This window comes from Vulpes vulpes, chromosome 3, assembly GCF_048418805.1.
Source record: "Vulpes vulpes isolate BD-2025 chromosome 3, VulVul3, whole genome shotgun sequence".
In the NCBI taxonomy this organism is placed as follows: Eukaryota; Metazoa; Chordata; class Mammalia; order Carnivora; family Canidae; genus Vulpes; species Vulpes vulpes.
The window spans coordinates 87340182-87359159 of NC_132782.1; the positions used below are offsets into that span (position 1 = coordinate 87340182).

General features: G+C 47.6%; 1 protein-coding gene across 6 annotated transcripts in view; it reads left to right on the plus strand.

Annotated features, from left to right (window-relative positions):
- TNRC18 (trinucleotide repeat containing 18) overlaps positions 1–18978 on the plus strand; it is an 88467-nt gene that overhangs the window by 50684 nt on the left and 18805 nt on the right. For all 6 annotated transcript variants that reach the window (XM_072753215.1, XM_072753217.1, XM_072753216.1 and 3 more), the window contains 2 exons: positions 2616–2891; positions 7830–8075. In XM_072753215.1, coding sequence (XP_072609316.1) covers positions 2616–2891; positions 7830–8075 — 522 coding nt within the window. The remainder of the gene's footprint in view (positions 1–2615; positions 2892–7829; positions 8076–18978) is intronic.

Here is an 18978-nt window from a genome sequence, read left to right on the forward strand (position 1 = left end):
ACAGTCTGCTGTGGGAGCCCCCAGGCCCTGACTGGGGTGGAGGGCTTTTTCTTTGGGCCTGCCTGGATGTGTGTGTCTAGGCTGTTGATTGGCTCTGCAGGGTTCATTGGGGGAGAACATAGTGGTTGACTGTCAAGTGCACAAAAGTAGACACCTGTAATGCTATTAAAGTTTGTTTTCTCGAGGAAAAGAAAAAGTTTTTATGGGCTTGCAATTATATTATCACGAGACTGTCATGAGCTTTAAGTGAGCTCATGTTGGTAAAAGCTGGCTGTGGCATAAGATTCAGCTGCTGCTATTGCAGTATTTTTTTTTTTTTTAAAGCATTCGTGTGTTTGGTTGCTTAGAACTAATGGGTCTCTAGGGCTGACACAGAGATATATGTGAGATAAACAGCTCTTTTGTGCCTTATGTGTTGAGGACATGCTTGATTGTCATAGCTTTTGTGGTCCTCAGTTTTGGATAGGTATGACTAAATTGCAGTGCCCAGGCCCATCCATGGCCACCATGAGCTCATCTCAGAAACTCATAGCCCTGGAGGAGGAGGGAAGAAGGACTTCCCTTTATTCTTCCATCTTGGCTGGTTTTATTTTTTTATTTTTTATTTTATTTATTTATTTATGATAGAGAGAGAGAGAGAGAGAGAGAGGCAGAGACACAGACAGAGGGAGAAGCAGGCTCCATGCACCGGGAGCGTGACGTGGGATTCGATCCCGGGTCTCCAGGATCGCGCCCTGGGCCAAAGGCAGGCGCTAAACCGCTGCGCCACCCAGGGATCCCCTTGGCTGGTTTTAGAATGATGGAGGGATTGGGGAGGATTGCTGCTGCTCTGACTGCCAGAAGGATCCCGTATTCCTCCCACTGACAGGTGATTGGGGCGCATCTAGAGGCCAGAAATAAGCTCTGTCCCTGAGGTCTTTGGAGTGCTCTGAGCCACAGTCCACTGTGTGTAGATGTGTGCTTACACAAAGCCATGTTCAGATTGCTAGTCTGTTAAACCTGTGTCTAAAATTCCACTGTCCAGGTGAGAGAAAGGAGTTAAAGTTGCAACAAAGAGGTCAGAAGATCTGTGTCCAACTAGATGCTGGCTATGATATGCAGCTGACTGTGGAGAGAGATCTTGTTTGTATTTTTTTTTTTTTTTTTAAGTAGGCTCCACTCCCAGGGCAGAGCTCAATGTGGGGCTCGATCTCATGACCCTGAGATCAAGACCTGAGCTGAGATCAAGAGTTGGTCACTTAACCAACTGAGCCACCCAGGCGCCTCTTGTTTATATTTTTTATGTTGGGTTTTCTGTAGTTCTGGGTAAATGAGAGAATGCAGTCACAGTGAGGTCAAGAGTGTTTTCTAGCACGGAGATGGCTGGCAGGATGTGGAAAGAGGGAAAGCTACTCTTTTTCACTTTGGGTAATAGGGGTTGAGGGGCATGCCTGGTGGGAAGCCAACTTGGTTGTCATCACCCAAGGGTGTCTCCAGCCTGGGATGTGGCCTTGAGAAGGACAGAGACCTGATGGGGCTTGTCCATGTCCTACCCATACCTAGAGTTTTGAGGCTATCCTACAGTTAGGGGTCTTGGTTGGAGTGGAAAGCTTAGGTGTCAGAAGACACTGCCTCACGTGTAGTTTTCTCGTGGACTTGGAGATGGCAGGTGCTGCCAGAGTTGTAGCTCTATTACTATTCCTTATGTTCAGAGTGGATTTTATCAGATTGAGGGATTATAGTCTTTGCTGTGGAGCCGTTTCTTCCAGTGAAATCTTGCTTGACAGCCCCATATATAAAACAGATAAAAATGGTGTTGAGGATATTTGGGGTGGGGTTGGAAGGGGCCAAAGTTGTGCCTGCTTGACGGCTCCCCTTCCCAAATCTGGGTGATCTTCTCCCAGGAAAGCTTAAGAACCCTAGCCTTGCCTGCACAGTAAGGCAGGAGTCTTGGGAGAAGCCAGCAGCAGTGTGCTGGTAAACGCAGGCCTTTGATAGGAGAAAGTTGGGGGGGAAAGCCTTGAATTGGAACATGGTTTGCCAGTTTCCTTGGAGTAACTGCTTTCACGATGGCCGTTGTGACGCTGCTGGGCGGAGAGTTGGGACACGCCTGTGTGATTGCCGTTGTGAGTCTGTCTGGGCTGCCCAGCACACTGCTGGAAACTGGTATCCTGGAGCAGGAGAGCTTTATCTGAGCCCTTCCTTTCTTGGGCCTTGTCCCTCCCCAAAAGGAGCCCGTGGGCTTAGTGCACAGATCTCCATAGCCTGGGCTGAGACCTTTCTGAGAGTGGGGCTCCTCCCTCCATCTGGGGCCCGGAAAAGCTGTTTGCAGAGGTGGCTGTGTGGTGGGTGGCGCTGGCAGCCACCAGCCTGGAGAGGACGAGCTCTGTGAGGCCTGGGGGGCCTCCCAGGCGAGAGGCGAGCGTTCCAGGCAGGGAGAAGAGGTCCAGTGGTGGGACAGGGCTCGTCCAGCGGTGGGACAGGGCTTGTCCCACGGCCAATAGGCGTTTGGACCTCTCTGTCCTGGCACGTGCCAGGGCGTCCTCAAAGCCACTGAGAATAACGAGACACACCAGCCCCTCCCTTCCCTCCCAGCGCTCGATGACTTACCGTATTAAAAACTACTTTGACTGCAGATACGGACTCAGAGGAAGACGAAGAATTCCTGAAGGACGAGTGGTCTGCCCAAGGCCCGTCCAGCTCCAAACTGACGTCTTCCATCCTGTGTGGCATGGTGGCAAAGAACGGCAAGCTGGCTGGAGGCCCCAAGCTGACCAAGAGGGGCCTGGCGGCCGCGCGGACTCTGAAACCCAAGCCGGCCGCCAGCAGGAAGCAGCCCTTTTGTTTGCTGCTTCAAGAGGTCGAAGCCCGTTCCTCCTTCAGCGATTCTTCGGAGGACTCGTTTGACCAAGGTTACTAGCTCCAAACACAAAATACCTTCCGTGTTTTCTAGCGAGCGAGTGAGTGAGAGAGAGCGCGAGAGAGCGAGCGCGAGCGAGCACGCAGGAGATGGCAGGAGATGGCGGGCAGAGGTGGCCCCCCTGGGACGCCTTGGAGAGGGCGGCCGTCTGGGTTCTTGGCAGCGTAGCCTGCTGTATCTGCCTGAGTCCTATTTTTGTTCTCCTTGTACCTGTATCATTGTGATAACGCCACGGCCTGGCTCTTTTTGAGCTTTTATACGGACTGTTTGTAGTCTTCACCCTCCACGCTCCCCTCTGCCCCCCGTCCTCACCTCCTCTGCCCCCCCTAGACCGCAGGCCTGGGTCGGGGTCTCTCTCGGGCGTGGCCGGAGGAGGCCTCCCGAGGGACACTTTGTAAATGGAATTCTGTCGTGTGGGCGTGTGACTTGATGTTTGTACCGCGATTTTGGTAATACCAAGCTTTATTAAACATACCGAGTTCATTTTTAACTAAACCCGTGTGCCTTGTCTCTCTTGCTGTGTCCTGACTAGACCATTAGGTTGCCGCTCCCCTCATTTGTTCCTCCTCCCCCTTCCCTTGCCTCCTCCCCACCCCACCAGGGGTAGAGCTGGAATATGCAGTCTGCTGCTCTTCTCTATTATTCAAATATCCCTCATAGCTGTTGGCATGCCTTCATTCTTCAGGTTTAAAGTCAACTGCGTTCACCTCCAGCTTCATCTTTTTTTGTTTTTGTTTTTGTTTTTTAGCTGCTTGTTTGTTATTTATTTTCTTAAAGCTGTATTTCTATGTAACGGTGGTTTAAAAATATACACTTGTTTTCTAACACGTATTTCTGTTTTAAAGGGCGTGTAGGCAGTGCAGGGTCAAGACCATTTGCCGCCCGTTTTGTTGTGAGATTTGAAATTGTGGGCTTCATTGCCACGTTGAGCGGCGGGGCCCAGGCTTCGGAGAGAGCACTGGCCTCTGAGCCCACAGGCCTGGTCTGCTGGCAGCCCAGTCCCACCCCACCCCGCCCCGGGCCCCCATCCACCTTACCTGTGGAGAGAAGGTGGGGTTCAGTGGTCCCTGTGTATGTCCTGGCTCCAACCTCCCCAGGTTAGAAGTGTCCCGGGGCCAGGTGGGGGAGCCAGAGGATCTTTAAGTGTTTCCTCACCCTGGTTTAGGACTTGCTTCTGGGCAGACCCCCTTCAGGGATTCCCAGAGTGAGGCCCATATGTTAAGGCCAACCTGGATAGGAGCTAGCTCTTGCCATAGGACTGGATGCTACCCTGCTTCCAGCTGAGCTCCTGTTCCTGGTCTGTCTTCCTGCCCACACCCCCCACCCATCCTGGCTTACCCAGGTCCACTTTGGGTGACCAAGAGGTGGCACAGTAGGGAGCCAGGTGCCCTTGGGACTCACATTCTCTTGTGCTGCCATGCCTGAGTGAATGTAGTCTGGGCCAAGGAGGGGGAGGTCACTAACTGGCCGGTTGGCCTCATTTGTCCCTAGCCCTGGCCTCTCTGGACCAGTCTTGCTGGCTCACCACCATCCTCCCTCCATGATCCCTTCCTCTCCTCCCACCCCCTGAGCTCCTCCCCCTTAAAGTCAGGGTTCCAGCTTCCATGTGTTTAAGCTTTCCTGCCCCAGCTCCACCTGACTCTGACCCTGGGGAGAAGCAGACAGCCCCATCAATGTCCTAGCATGAGGTCATTTGCCCAGAGTGGGCAGAAGAGGCTAGGGGGCCCTCAGACCAGGCCAGATGCAGCAGTGGAGGGAGCCCAGACGAAGGGAGGGGAGGGGCCCCGCTGCACCACATGCACTGAGCAGGTCTTGACAGGGATATTTGGGTAATAGGGTCTTCCTGACATCTGGTACTAAACCCCTGACTGCTTGGCTTTCTAGTGTCTGCTCTCTCCCCCAGCAGCTTGACCATACCTTCACCCTTGATCCCTACCCATGATGCTTTGAATGTCTGTTTTGGTCTTTTGCATTTGCTCTCACGCTGCACTCTGGACGCAAAGCGAAGGCTGGGAGTAGGGCAGACGGCGCAGCGGGTCACTGAGCTTGGGTCCGAGCCTGGCTCGTTGCTCCGTAGGTAGGCAAAACCCTTTTTCTTTGTGTCCCCTCTGCACCTCCCCTCCTCGGGGTTTGCCCCCATCGGCTATGGCAGCAGCGGATTGCTTTGGCATTTATCGATCAGGTTTTGGAAAACCAAACCAAGTGACAACAGACAACCCCATGTACTGAGCCAAGAAAGAGTTTTTTGATTTTGTTTTTATTTTAAAAAAAGTTTTTCTCTATTTCCTTGGGCTGCTTTGTCGGGACTTTTTCTCCCTGTGCCCTTGGCAAGCTCTGTGGCCTCAGGTGTGGACAGCTCCAGAAAGGTTTCCTTGGTCCTGAGACCCCCTCTGCTCCTCTGCCCCCCCACCCCCACCCCACAGACCCCATCCTGAGCAGACCAGCCACCTTGGGAAGCAGCCAATGGGAGCTTGTCAGGCTCGTAGCTGCTGGAGGCGGGGAGGGTCTCCAGAGACCAAAATAATCTTGTTTTATGGGAAGCAAACCCTGGTTTTGGCTTTTCCTTCCCAAATACTTATCAGTCTCAAGGTGCTGGGTTGGGCTGCTGCTGGCTGACTGGTATCCGTTGTAGACATTCCGGGTATCCAGAAACCCAGAGCCAGCCCTTCCCTGCTGGACATTGCTGGTGGGGAGTCCTGGACGGGAGAGAGTTCTGGAGTCTCCACACCTGAGCAGCCAGGGAAGGCGTTCTCTAGAAGGGAAAACTGGCCATACATCTGACTCTGTGCCCCCACCCCAGCCAGCCCCCCGCCCGCCACCCTGCTCAAATTGGCCCACCCCAGGGAGGCCTGATATGGGGGACCCAGGCGCTGTCGAAAGTCTGCCTACACTTAGCCTGCTTTGCCGCTGTGGCTCACTGGGGCGGAGACAACCATGTGATGTCCGCAATGTGAATGGATCGCAAGTGTGCACTGCCTGCTTGCCGCCTGCCTGCCCCGCTGGCCTCCATCCTGCTTCATCCATTGCTCTGGGAGCCCGGCCTCCTCCTCCTCCCTCCTCCTCCTTCTCCTCCTCTCCTCCGCCTCCTCCTCCTCCTCCTCCTCCTCCTCCTCCTCTTCCCCCTCTTCCCCCTCTTCCTCCTCCTCCCCCTTTTCCCTCTCCCTTTCCTCCTCTTAACAAACCTCTGTCTCTGCCTCCTTCCTTTCTCAGCTCCCTTCCGGGATTCCTTTATGCTCATTTCCACCTCCCTCACGCAGGGGTCACTCAACAGAGACTCAGGCTCCCTCGGAAACATGGGTAGACAGAAGGAACCCCTGCCCCCATTGGTGCACCTGGGGGCCACCACTTTGGGCTGCTAGTTGCATCCAAGCCAGCAGGTGGCTTGGGGTGTGGCAGGAGAATGTGGAGTTGGCCATCTGTGTCTGTCCATCTCCATTCCCTGAGCCCAGGCACTCCCTGCCCCAGGTAGAATATGGGGGGGCTGTGGGCCACCTCTTTATGTCTCTTCCCTCTTTCTGCTGCAGAGAGTTGCCTCTAGCCTTGCCTGGCCCTGCCCTTGGTCAGCGGCCCCCAGAGCCACCTTCACACTCCTAGCACTTCAGGCAGACAGGCACCTTTTGGCAGGTGTCCCTTGGGCATCCCCTGGGCAGTTAGCTCCTGATGATGTCTCACCTGCCCACTCTTGTGGTGTTGGGCTGTCTCCCTGGGAAGGTCCAAAGCAAGCTTGTTCCATCCCTCCAAGTCTCTCTTCTTGGTGGGCAGCCTCACCTGCAGGGAACATGCCTTTCCTGTCCCCTCTGCCAGCCTCCTGCCTGCCCCACCTTTGTTCCCACAGTCTGAGCGGGGTGCAGGGCTGTAGGTCCCGGGTCGCAGGCATGTGCCTGGGGAGAAGCACTAAGTCTCTTCGCCAACCAGAGAGACAGGCTGGAGCATCTTTAGATTCTTTCCAGGAGGCTCTGGGTGACAAGGCAGCCAGGCAGCCCCGAGTTTGCATCTGCCTGAGTGCTTGGCCACGCTGAGCCTCCATCTCCTGGTGCAAAGTGGGCTGACCTGCATGGGTCAGGAGGCTTAGTGAGCTTGTGGCTCCCTTGGCCCTGGGGACAGTGGTTTATTTTTGTAGAACAGGCTGGCTCTGTTTCTGTTTGGTCCTCATGGAGCCTGCAAAGTGCTTTCTCTTCCATACATGCCATCCTGTGGGGAGCCTCCCGTTATGTGGGTGGGTGGGCTGGGAGGCCCCCCCACCACATAACTCCCTTCCCCCGCCACCACAGATGAGCACATGCTTACAGGAAGTGCTCACAGAGAGCCAGGATTTGCCCCGGCTTCTTGGCTTGGGGGTATTGCTGGGAGTCAACTTTGAACCTCAGAGCCTGTTGGGGCCTTCAACCCAGGGCCTTCCTGCTCCCCCAAGAAGAGCTCAAACTCTACCTTCTCCTAACGCCAGCCCCAGACCCCCAGGCACCTGAGTCCCTGGGGCCCTCTCCCACCCTCTCTGCCCCTCCCTGGCCTCCTCTTTCCTTCTCTCCTGCCTCCTTTCTCAGCCTTCATGTTGTATGTCGGGGCGTGAATGTGCGTGTGTGTGTGAGATGGTGGAAAGAGCTGTCTCCAGTCCTTGTCCGTGTGTTTGTACCCCTCCCCACAGCACAGGTGCATGTCGATGCTCCCCTTACAGAAAACCTCTGGTTCCCAAAGCCGCTGCCCACCTCTGGGCCATCCAGGATGCCCACGTCTTGGGCTTGCTTTGATGGGGGCTACTGGGCCATGGGGCAGGGAGACTTATGGGCTGGTATTGGATCTACCCCCAGCTGATGAGGAATGAGCTAGGCTGGAACTGTGGCACCCCTTGCTGGTGCTCTGGCTGAGTAGGGGAGGTGGGGGGTGGTACCTCCTTAGGCCAAGGCTCTGACTCGCCCCCTGTTTTCTGCACCAGATGAGAGCTCCGAGGAGGAGGACGAGGAGGATGAGCTGGAGGAGGAGGACGAGGCTGCCGGCGGCTATAGGCTGGGGGCCCGGGAGCGGGCCCTGTCGCCGGGCCTGGAGGAGAGTGGGCTGGGCTTGCTGGCCCGCTTTGCAGCCAGTGCCCTCCCCAGCCCCACAGTGGGGCCTTCCCTCTCCGTGGTGCAGCTGGAGGCCAAGCAGAAGGCCCGGAAGAAGGAAGAACGACAGAACCTGATGGGTGAGTACCAGCAGGTGGAATGCGGGGCCTCCATTGCCCCCTTCTGCAGACAGGAAATGGATGCAGAGAATGGAAGGAGTCTAGCTGGAGGCCAGTGGGGCCCTGCCTTGTGGGCCAACCATGTCCCGAGCAGAACAGTTGGTACTGGTAACGTGGACCTGGCCTGCCCCAGGAGGGGTCTCCAGAGCAATGCAGGGTGACCTTCACTGTTAATACTCCTGACTCCCCCACTTCTGATGCCCGGTGATAGGCAGTTCTGGGAAGCAGAGAGGCCTCAGATCTGTACTCTGGAGGGCTATAGAAGCCTGAGGGAGGCCACTCCAGGTAGGTGACACCCAGGCTTAACTATGAGAGAGAAACAGGAACTGGCTAAGCATACATAGACAAAATAGAGGTACAGGCTCTTTAAATCTGGGCATTTGAGGTGGTTCATTTAGTAAGATGAGCCTGCAGCCTGGGGTTGGGGTCTGGAGAGAGTTGTCACTAGGGGTTGTCGCATGCTGTGTCACTCTGTTAGGGTTACCGTCCCACTTCCCTGATGGGCAAATGGAGATGGCTGGCTCCTAAGGTTCCCACAGAAGGCTAGACCTCGTTCTGGTCTTGCTTCCTTCCTCTCTGTGTCTCTAGTCATATGCTTGCCTCTTGAAACACACAGGGGACCTTATCCTGGTCCCACCCCTATTCTCATGGGGCCAATGTCCCCTCCTGGACCCGGCCCCACTGCACCTGAGGGCTGGGGACTGAAATGGCTCCACATGTGCACTCACGCTACCTTTTGTGAACGTCCAGGGTCCATGACATGAGTCCCTCTGGCAGGGGCTGGCATGGGGAGAATGAGCACAGTGGTGCCACCCAGCTCTACACTCGGGTCTCTCCCAGCTGTCCCTGGCTTCATGCCCTGCAGGCTGCAGGACGAAAGCTCATTCTTGTGGCCTGTACTGCCTCGTGGGACCCCATCTCTGGGGCGGCCTCATAGTCTGCAGGCCTTGGCCCTGCCTCTTTCCTCTTCCTTCTCCCTCCCTCTCACTCCCATCTCCTACTATTGTTCCCTGGGAGCTTTGGGCCTGGCTCCATGAGTCAGTGGCACTGGCCTCCCTCCTGGCTCACCTGTCTCAGATATTCTTTGTACCTAAGCAGCTGGAGGCCTCTTCCTCAAAGCTCGGACTTGATCAGACTACTTCTCTGCTGGGAACCTCTGACTGGTTCCCTCTTGCCCTGTGGTCACATTCCACCTGTCTGACCCCCCACCATCAAGCTGTGGCTACTCAGACAGCATCATCCTGTCCTCAGCCCCCATCCTCATCCCTAAATGCACCAGCCATCTTAGAACCTACAGGCTTCTGCATTTTATCCAGGTTGTCAACTGTATTGGCAGAGAGTTCCCCCCTTTTATACTTTTAATTCTGAGGGATCTGTAGTGATGTTTCTTTTTCATTGCCAATACAAACAAATAATTTCTTATTGTTCTATTTCTTGAACAGTGTGGCTAGAAGTTAACAATTTCATTGGTTTCTACTCTTTATTATTTCCTCCCTTCTGTTTACTTTGGGTATAATTGCCAACCATTTCCTATTTTTTAATGTGCAAGCTTAAGGTTATCAACTTAGGACATTCTTTTCTTGTGGAAACCTTACAAGTTCTCTTGAAACGTTGCTTTAGCTGCATCTCACATATTTTCTGTTGTTCTATTTTCATTATTACTCTCAGTTCAACTGACATTTCTTAATTTATGTTGTGATTTCTATTTTTCATCCAGTGATTATTAGAAGTATTATTTATTTTCCAAATATTAGTGGGGGTTACCGGGTTATTTTATTATTATGGATTTCTCATGTTGTTCCATCTTGGTCAGAGAAAATACTCTGTATAATTTCAATCTTTTAAAACTTAAAATTTGAGAGTATATGGTATTCATAGTAAATGTACCACATGCACTTAAAGAATACATATTCTGATGTCATTCTGATGTCATTCTATATACTGTTCGGTAAATCGTTCAGTTCTATCAAGCAAGGCAGTGTGATTGAAAGTGTTAAGATCTTGTGAATCGGGGTGCCTGGGTGGCTCAGTGGTTGAGCATCTGCCTTTGGCTCAGGGCGTGATCCTAGAGTCCTGGGATCGAGTCCCACATCAGGATCCTTGTATGGAGCCTGTTTCTCCCTCTGCTTGTGTCTCTGCCTCTTTCTGTCTCTCATGAATAAATAGAATATTTAATTTAAAAAAAAAAGATCTTTGCTAGTTTTTGTCTAGTTTTATCAATTGCTTACAGATGGGTGTAAAACCTCTAGCTATGATTGCAGGATTTTCTTTCTCCTTATAATCTAATTCTGTTGCTTCATGTATTTGAAGCTCTGTTGTTGGGTGTGTATATACACTTATGATTTTCTGTTTTCCTGTTAAATTGGTCCTTTTATCATTACAAAATGTTCTTTTCTATCTCTTAATACGTTTTGTTTTGAAATCCCTCTTATCTGGTAGTAAATAGTTACTCCATCTTTCTTATGCTTCCTATTTGTGTGGCATATCTTTTCCTGGTCATTTACTGTGTTTTTCCTTTGCTTTCATATTTAAAGCAAGTCTCTTGTAGACAGCTTATAGTTGGGTTGTTCTTTTTAGTCTACTTTGTAATCTCTGTCATTAAACACTGTGGTGTTTATTAATATTTAATGTAATTATTGACATGGTCAGACTTGAATCTACTCTTTAGAAGTAAGAGCTTTATTGGAATATAATTCACATAATATAAAATTGATTCTTTAAAGTATGCAATTTCATGGCTTTTATTGTATTCACAGAGGTATGCAACCATTACCACTATCTAATTTCAGGACATTTTTATCCCCTTCTCCCCAAAGAAACCCCATACCTATTCATATCATTTCCCATATTCTACCAAACCCCCAACCCTAGGCAACCATTATTTTCTGTCTTCTATGCATTTTCCTGGACATTTCATATAAATGAAATCCTACAACATGTGGTCTTTTGTGTCTGGCTTCTTTAATTTGTTAATTGTTTGAAGGCTCATCCATGTTATGTATCAGTACTTCATTCCTTTTTTTTTTTTTATTTATTTATGATAGAGAGAGGCAGAGACACAGGCAGAAGGAGAGACAGGCTCCATGCCGGGAGCCCGACGCGGGACTTGATCCCGGGGCTCCAGGATCCCGCCCTGGGCCAAAGACAGGCGCTAAACCGCTGAGCCGCTCAGGGATCCCCGATTCCTTTCTTTAAAAAAAATAATAGACTTTATCTTTTAAGAGCAGTTTTAGGTTCACAGCAAAATTGAGAGGAAGATACAGGGATTCCTCTATTCTCCCTGCCCTGCACACATGCACAGCCTCCCTTATTATTGACATTCCCCACCAGAGTGGTGCATTTGTTACCACTGACGAACCTACATTGACACATCGCTGTTACCCAGAATCCATAGTTGACCTTAGGATTCACTCCTGGTGTTGTACATTTTGTGGGTTTGGGCAAATGTGTAATGGTGTATAGCCACCATTATAGTGTCATATAGAGTAGTTTCACTGCCTAAAAATCCTCTGTACCCCTCCTATTCATCTCTCTCCTGTCCTTGGTTGCCTGGCAATCACAGATATTCTGACTGTCTCCATAGTTTTGTCTTCTACAGAATGTTATGTAGTTGGAATCATACAGCACGGTATCTTTTCAGATTGGCTTATTTGAGTTAATAGTATGCATTAAAGGTTGCCCATGTCTTTTCATGAGTTGATAGCTTGTTTCTTTTTAGCTCTGAATAATAATATTCCATTGTCTGGATGGCCCACAGTTTATTTTATTTTATTATTATTTTAAAAAAATATTTATTTATTCATGAGAGACACACAGAGAGAGGCAGAGACACAGGCAGAGGGAGAAGCAGGCTCCATGCAAGGAACCCGATGCGGGACCCGAACCCAGGAATCCGAATTCACGCCCTGACTCAAAGGAGACGCTCAACCACTGAGCCACCCAGGCATCCCATGGCCCACGGTTTATCTATTCATTCACCTATTCCAGGGCGTCAGGACTTCTTGGTGGCATCCAGGTTTTGGCAGTTTTGACTAAAGCTGCTATAAACATCTGTGTGCAGTTTTTTGCATGTGGATGTAAGTTTTCAACTCCTTTGGGTAAATCCCAAGGGGTGTGATTGCAGGATCATATGGTAGGAGTCCGTTTAGTTTTGTAAGAAATCGCCATAATGTCTTACAAAGTGGCTGCACCATTTTGCATTCTGAGCAGCAGTGGATGACAAATCATGTTGCTTCACATTCCTGTGAACATTTAGGATTAGTGTCTTGGATTTTGGACATTCTAATAGGGAAATGCTAATTAAAACAAGATACCTAATAACACAATGTGGCACATCTTTTCTGCATGCTTATTTGCCATCTGTGTACTATTGGTGACATGTCTTGTTATGATTTTTGACCCATTTTTAAAATTAGGTTGTTAATGTTGAATTTTAAGAGTTCTTAGTCTATTTTGGAAAGCAGTCCTTTATCAGGTTTGTCTTTTGCAAATATTTTCTCCCAGGCTATGGCTTGTCCTTTCATTCTCTTTTTTGGCTTCTTTCACCAAGTAGAAATGTATAATTTTAGGGAAGTCCAACTTTTGCAGATTGTGCATTTGGTGTTATAAAAATTCACTGCCAGAACCAAAGTCATCTAGGTTTCTCCTACATGGTCTTCTAGGGGGTTTTTGAATTTTACATGTCACCTTTAGGCCTGTGATCCATTTTGAATTAATTTTTGTGAAGGGTGTAAGATCTGTGTCTACTTTCACTGTTTAGCATGTGGATCTCTCCTGGTTCTAGTACCATTTGTTGGAAAGACATATCCTGGGTGGCTCAGCAGTTGTGTGTCTGCCTTTGCTTCCATGCGTGATTCTGGATTCTCGGGATCAAGTCCCACATCAGGCTCCTCGCAGGGAGCCTGTGTCTCTCTCTGTCTGTATCTCTGCCTCTCCCTCTGTCTCTCTCATGAATAAATAAAATCTTAAAAAAAAAAAAAAAAAGGAAAGACATATATATCCCTTCGCCATTGTATTGCCTTTACTCCTGTGTTAAAGATTATTTGACTGTTTTTAGGAGTCTATTTTTGGTCTTTTCTCTGTTCCATTAATCTGTTTGATTTTTATTTTGCCAATACCTCACAGTCTTAATTACTGTAGCTTTATAGTAAGCCTTGCAGTCAGGTACTGTCAGTCTTCGGACCTTGTTCTTCTTCCATCTTGAGTTAGCCATTCTGGGTTTCTTGACTCTGCATACAAACTTTGGCAGGAGTGTGTTGATACCCACTTCAGGGATTTTGAGTGGAACTGCATTGAATCCAAAGATCAAATTGGGAAGAATTGACATCTTGACAATATTGAGTGTTCCTATCCATGAACATGGAAAGTTTTCTTGATTTCTTTCATCAGAATTTTGTAGTTTTCATCCCATAGATCTTGTGCATATTTTGTTAGATTTAACTTAAGTATTTCATTTTGGGGAGTGCCAACACAACAGTATTGTGTTTTAAATTTCAAATTCCACTTTTTTTTTTTTTTAAGATTTTATTTATTTATTTGAGAGAGAGAGAGCCAGAGAGAGTGGGAGCAGCGGGGAGGGACAGAGGAAAAAGCAGCCCCTCCACTGAGTAGGGAGCCCCATGTAGAACTCGATCCCAGGACACCGGGATCATGACCCGAGCTGAAGGCAGGCACCCAAGCAACTGAGGCACCCAGGTGCCCCAAATTCCAGTTTTCATTGCTAGTATGTAGGAATGATTGACTTTTGTATATGAAGGTTATAAAATGCAACCTTGCTACAATTGCTTATTAGTTCGAGGAGATTTTTTGGTTGATTCTTTCGGATTCTCTAAATATAGATTCTTGGGTCATTTATGGACAAAGGCAGTTTTATTTCTTCCTTCTCTATCAATATACTTTTTTTGCCTTGTCTTACTGCATTAGCTAGGACTTCCAGTACGATATTGAAAAGGAATGGTGAGAGGGGACATCCTTGTCTTATTCCTTATCTTAGTGGAAAAGCCTCTAGTTTCTCATCAGTAAGTATGATGATTTAGGGTTTTCATAGATGTTCTTTTTTTTTTTTCCAGTAAGTATGATGATTTAGGGTTTTCATAGATGTTCTTTATCAAGTTGAAGTTCTATTCCTAGTTTACTGAGAGTTTTTATTATGAATGCATACTGGATTTTGTCAAATGCTTTTTCTGTCTGTATCTACTAATATCATGAGATTCTTCTTTTTTAGCTGGTTGATGTGATGGATTACATTAATTGATTTTTGATTTTTGATTTTTGAATGTTGAACAAGCCCTGCATACCTGGGATAAATCTCACTTAGTTGTGGTTTGTAATTTTTTTTTTGTACATTGTTGGGCTTGATTTGCTGATATTTTGTTGAGAATTTCTTGCATTTATGTTTATGAGAGATATTGGTCTGTAGTTTTGTCTAGTTTTGGTATTAGAGTAATTCTGACCTCAGAATGAGTTGGGAAGTATATTCCCTCTGCTTCTGTCCTCCGGAAGAGATTGTAGAGAATTGGTATAATTTCTTCCTTAAATTTTTGTTCAAATTCAACAGTGAACTCATCTGGGCTTGGCATTTTCTGTTTTATAAGGTTATTAATTACTAATTCAATTTCTTTAATAGATAAAGGTCTATTCAGATTATCTATTTCTTCTTGTGTGACTTCAGACCTTATGGCAGAATAATACTCCATTTTATGAATATACCACATTTTGTTTATCAATTTTTTTTTTTTTTTAAGATTTCATCCATTTGGGTGCCTGGGTGGCTCAGTGGTTGAGTGTCTGCCGTTGGCTCTGGTCATGGTCCCGGGGTCCTGGAATTGAGTTCCATATTCGGCTCCCGAGAGGGAGCCTGCTTCTCTCTCCCTCTCTGTCTCTCATGAATAAATAAATAAAATCTTTTTTTTAATGTCTTAAAAAAATATTTTATCCATTTATTTATTGGACAGAGAGAGCACAAGCAGGGGGAGCGGCAGGCAGAGGGAGAGGGAAAAGGAGCCTGAGGTGGGGCTCCATCCCAGGAACCTGGGATGATGACCTTAGCCAAAGGCAGATGCTTAACTGACTGAGCCCCTCAGGTGCCTGCCCCTGTTTATCTACTTTTTTGGTTTCCATTTTGGGGCTATCATGAATAATGCAGCTATGAACATTCACGTATATGTTATTAGGTGGACATGTTTTCAGTTCTGGCTACAAATCTAAGGGTAAAATTGCTGGGCTACTTGGTAACTTTATGTTTAACCTTTTGAGAAACTGCCAAACTGTTTTCCAAAGTGGCTGCACCATTTTATATTTCCACCAGCATTCTGCAAGGGTTCCATTTTCTTCCCCAATCCTTCCTGATACCTGTTATGTGTCTTCTTGCTGATGCCTTATTTCTTGGAGAGGAAGCCATTCTAGTGGGTGTGCAGTAGTATGTCATTGTGGTTTTGATTTGCATTTCTCCTGATGATGCTGAGCATCCTTTCATATGCTTAGTAGCCATTTGTATGTGGAGAAAGCCTATTTAAATCTTTTACTTCTTCCGTAATTGGGTTGTTTGTCATTTTGTTGTTGAGTAAGAGTTCTTTGTATATTCTGGCTATAACTCTGTTATTAGAAACATGGTTTGCAAGTATTTTCTCCCATTCTGTAAGTTGTCTATTCATTTTCTTGATAGGGTTGTTTGAAATAAAAGTAAATTTTGATGAATTCCAAAGATGTTACTTGTACGTCTGGTGTTTACATTAAAAAAAAAAAATACTGCCTAACCAAAGGTCACAAAGATTTAGTCCTTTTTTTTCCTAAGAGTTTTATAGTTTGTGACTTATACTTAGGTCTGTGATCCATTTTGAGTTAATTTTTGTGTATGGAGTGATGTGGGGGTCTTTTGTATATGGAGATCCAATTGTTCCATATCATGTGTTGAGAGAAGTCATTTCTCTTCCCCATAGAATGCTGCTGGTGCCCTTGGGGAAAATCAACTGAAAATAAATAAATAAATAAACAAACAAACAAACAAATAAATAAATAAAATGAAAATCAACTGAACATAAAGATGAAGGATTATTTCCAGACCCTCTGTCCTAATCCATCAATCTATACATCTATTCTTACACCAGTAGCGTATTGTCTAATTACCATAGGAATTGATTACCATAGGAATTGTAGGAGGCTCTGAAATTGGGAAGTATGAGTCCACCCTATTTGTTCTTTTTCAAGATTGTTGGTACCTCAGAGACCTTTGCATTCCATATGGATTTTAGGATTAGCTTGTGAATTCCTACAAAAAGCCAATTGGGATTCTGATTAGGAATTGTGTTAAATCGGTAGATCATACTGGGGAGTACTGGCATCTTAATATTATAAGTTTTTTGATCCATGAATATGGGATGTCTTTCCATTTATTTCTTTAATTTTTTTCAACAGTGCTATATAGTTTTCACTGTACAAGTTTTGCACTTCTTTTGCTAAGTTTATTTGTAAGTATTTTTTTTTGCTGCTGTTGTAAATTACGTTCTTTTCATTTTTGGAGTGTTCATTGCTAGTGTATAGAAATACGGTTGATTTTTGTATATTGATCTTGTATCCTGCAACCTTGCTGAACTCACTTGTTCTAGTAGGTTTTTAGTAGAGTCTCTAGTATTTTCTATAATACAAGATCATGTCATCTGCAAATAGAGAAGATAGTTTTATTTTTTCCTTTCAGATATGTATACCTTTTATTTCTTTTTCTAGCCTAATTGCCTTGGCTAGAATCTTTGGTATAGTGTTGAATAGAAATGGGAAAAATAGATATCTTTGTCTTCTGATCATAGGGGGAGAACATTCATTGTCTTCTGATCATAGGGGAAGAACATTCATTCTTTTGCCATTAAGTATCATGTTAGAGATGAATTTTATGGACATTTTTGGTCGAGGAAATTTCCTTCTGTTCCTGGTTTGAGTGGTTTTATCATAAAAGGGTGTTAGGTTTTGTCCGTTACTTTTTCTCTATTAAGATGTTCATGAAGTCTTTGTCCTTTATTAATACAGTACGTTACGTTGATTTTCTTATACGTAGAACCAGCCTTGTATTCCTGGAATAAATTTTGGTTGGTCATAGTGTATAATCTTTTTTAATATGTTTCTCTATTATGTTCATCTATGTTTATAAATTGTTATATTTCCATAATCAATTGACCATTTTATTATTTAGCTATGTCTTTCTTTGTCTCTGGTAACAATTTTTATCTTAAGATCACTTTTGTCTGATATTTAGTATAGCCACCTCAGCTCTTTTTTGGCTATTTGCGTGGTATATCTTTTTTATCCTTTGGCTTGCAGCCACTTTGTGTCTTACTCTTCTGTTTTATATATTTTTTGTGCTTTTTGTTGTCTGTTCCTCCTTTACTGCCTTATTACTTGGGGAGGAGGCAGGAGTACAGGACGATGGGTGGGAGTCAGGGATACGGACTCAACTCCCTGCTGAGTCACCATGTGGCAATGAGGCACTGCCTTGGCACACACTCCCCGCTCTCTGGGCTTCATGCATGCCCCTACCACAAGACCCTCACAGAGAGAGACCCCTGCCCCTGTCCCAGGCACTGTTTGTGCTGTGCTCCAACAGGACTTTAGTCACGGCTCCAACTTCCCTCTTTCAAGCAAGTGTCTACTGTCCGTCACCACCCGGTCTGCTTTGTAGTACCACGCCCTATGTGACATCCCTGCAGTGTTTGATTGGGTCTGGGTTTTCTGATGGTTTTCTGCAGGAGACTGCCATCAGGTGGGGCCTCATTCCGTCACACCCTGCTGCAGAACTCCAGCCTGTGTTTTACGGCCTGCACCCTAATCAGCCATGAAAGCCCCCAGCTGCCTCCCTGTGCAGTGGGAAGTCTGCTAACAAAAGATTAATTAATGGGATCATTAAGCATTGCAAGTGGCTTCTTCCCACGGAGTGTGCCTCCTGCTTGCCTGGCCCAGCTACTGAGGCTACATCTCTTGGGCAATGGGGCTGGGCCTCCCAGAGGAGCCCTCGTGGGCAAGCTGCCAGCTACCCAGGGGTCAGTAGGCCTGGGGTAGTAAATCTGGGGATCTGCTTCTGGAGGGCAGAGCAGGACAGGATAGGCAGACATTGGATAGGAATCTGACAGTGGGATATGTGCCTATGGTGATGGAGGTGTAGACAGAACCCTCCCCAGGGTTCTGAGCAGGTCTTCTCAGGTAGGAGACTCAGGTTTCCAGGTAGAAGCCAGAGATGGTGCTCCAGGCAGAGGGACCAGCAGAAGCAAAGGCCTGCAGGTTTGAAGGGATGGAGCACAGCTGGTACTGGGGAGTGGTTTTTGTGTAAAGGAGGCCAGGAGATCCAGGGTTTGGGTCAAGCCTAGCCATTTGTCTGTGGGAAGGGACAAGCCTCAGGGGTGAGAGGAGGGGGCCGGCCCCAGGGCTGTGTGAGTTCTGGGGAGGCCTCCGAAGGAGGGGTGGGTGCCAGGGACCTCCCAGCTCTGAGAAGCGATACCAGGAAGTGGAGGAGAGCCCCCACTCCCACCCACCAGGCTTGGGGATTTCATGTGGGCTTTCCACCTGCCTCCGATGGACCCGCTGCCCCTGTAGGCGTTAGGCCCTCCCAGTCTGCCCTGGCTTCTGGGATTCCCACAGGGCTCACAGGAGGCAGTTGGGGAGCTCGCATGGGGCCAGGCAGGAATCTTCACGTTCCCAGATGGCGTTCTTGGGGTGAGGGCTAGGGAACAGGGTCTGGGCAGCCGAAGGGTGTTCAGGGTAGCAGTGGGACTAGCAGGACCTGCCACTCACAGGTGTGTGGCCCAGTGAGTCCTCTTTCTCCTCTGGGCCTTGGTATTCTCTCCTGGAAATGAGAAGCCTCTTGTGGGCATCAGGGCCCTAG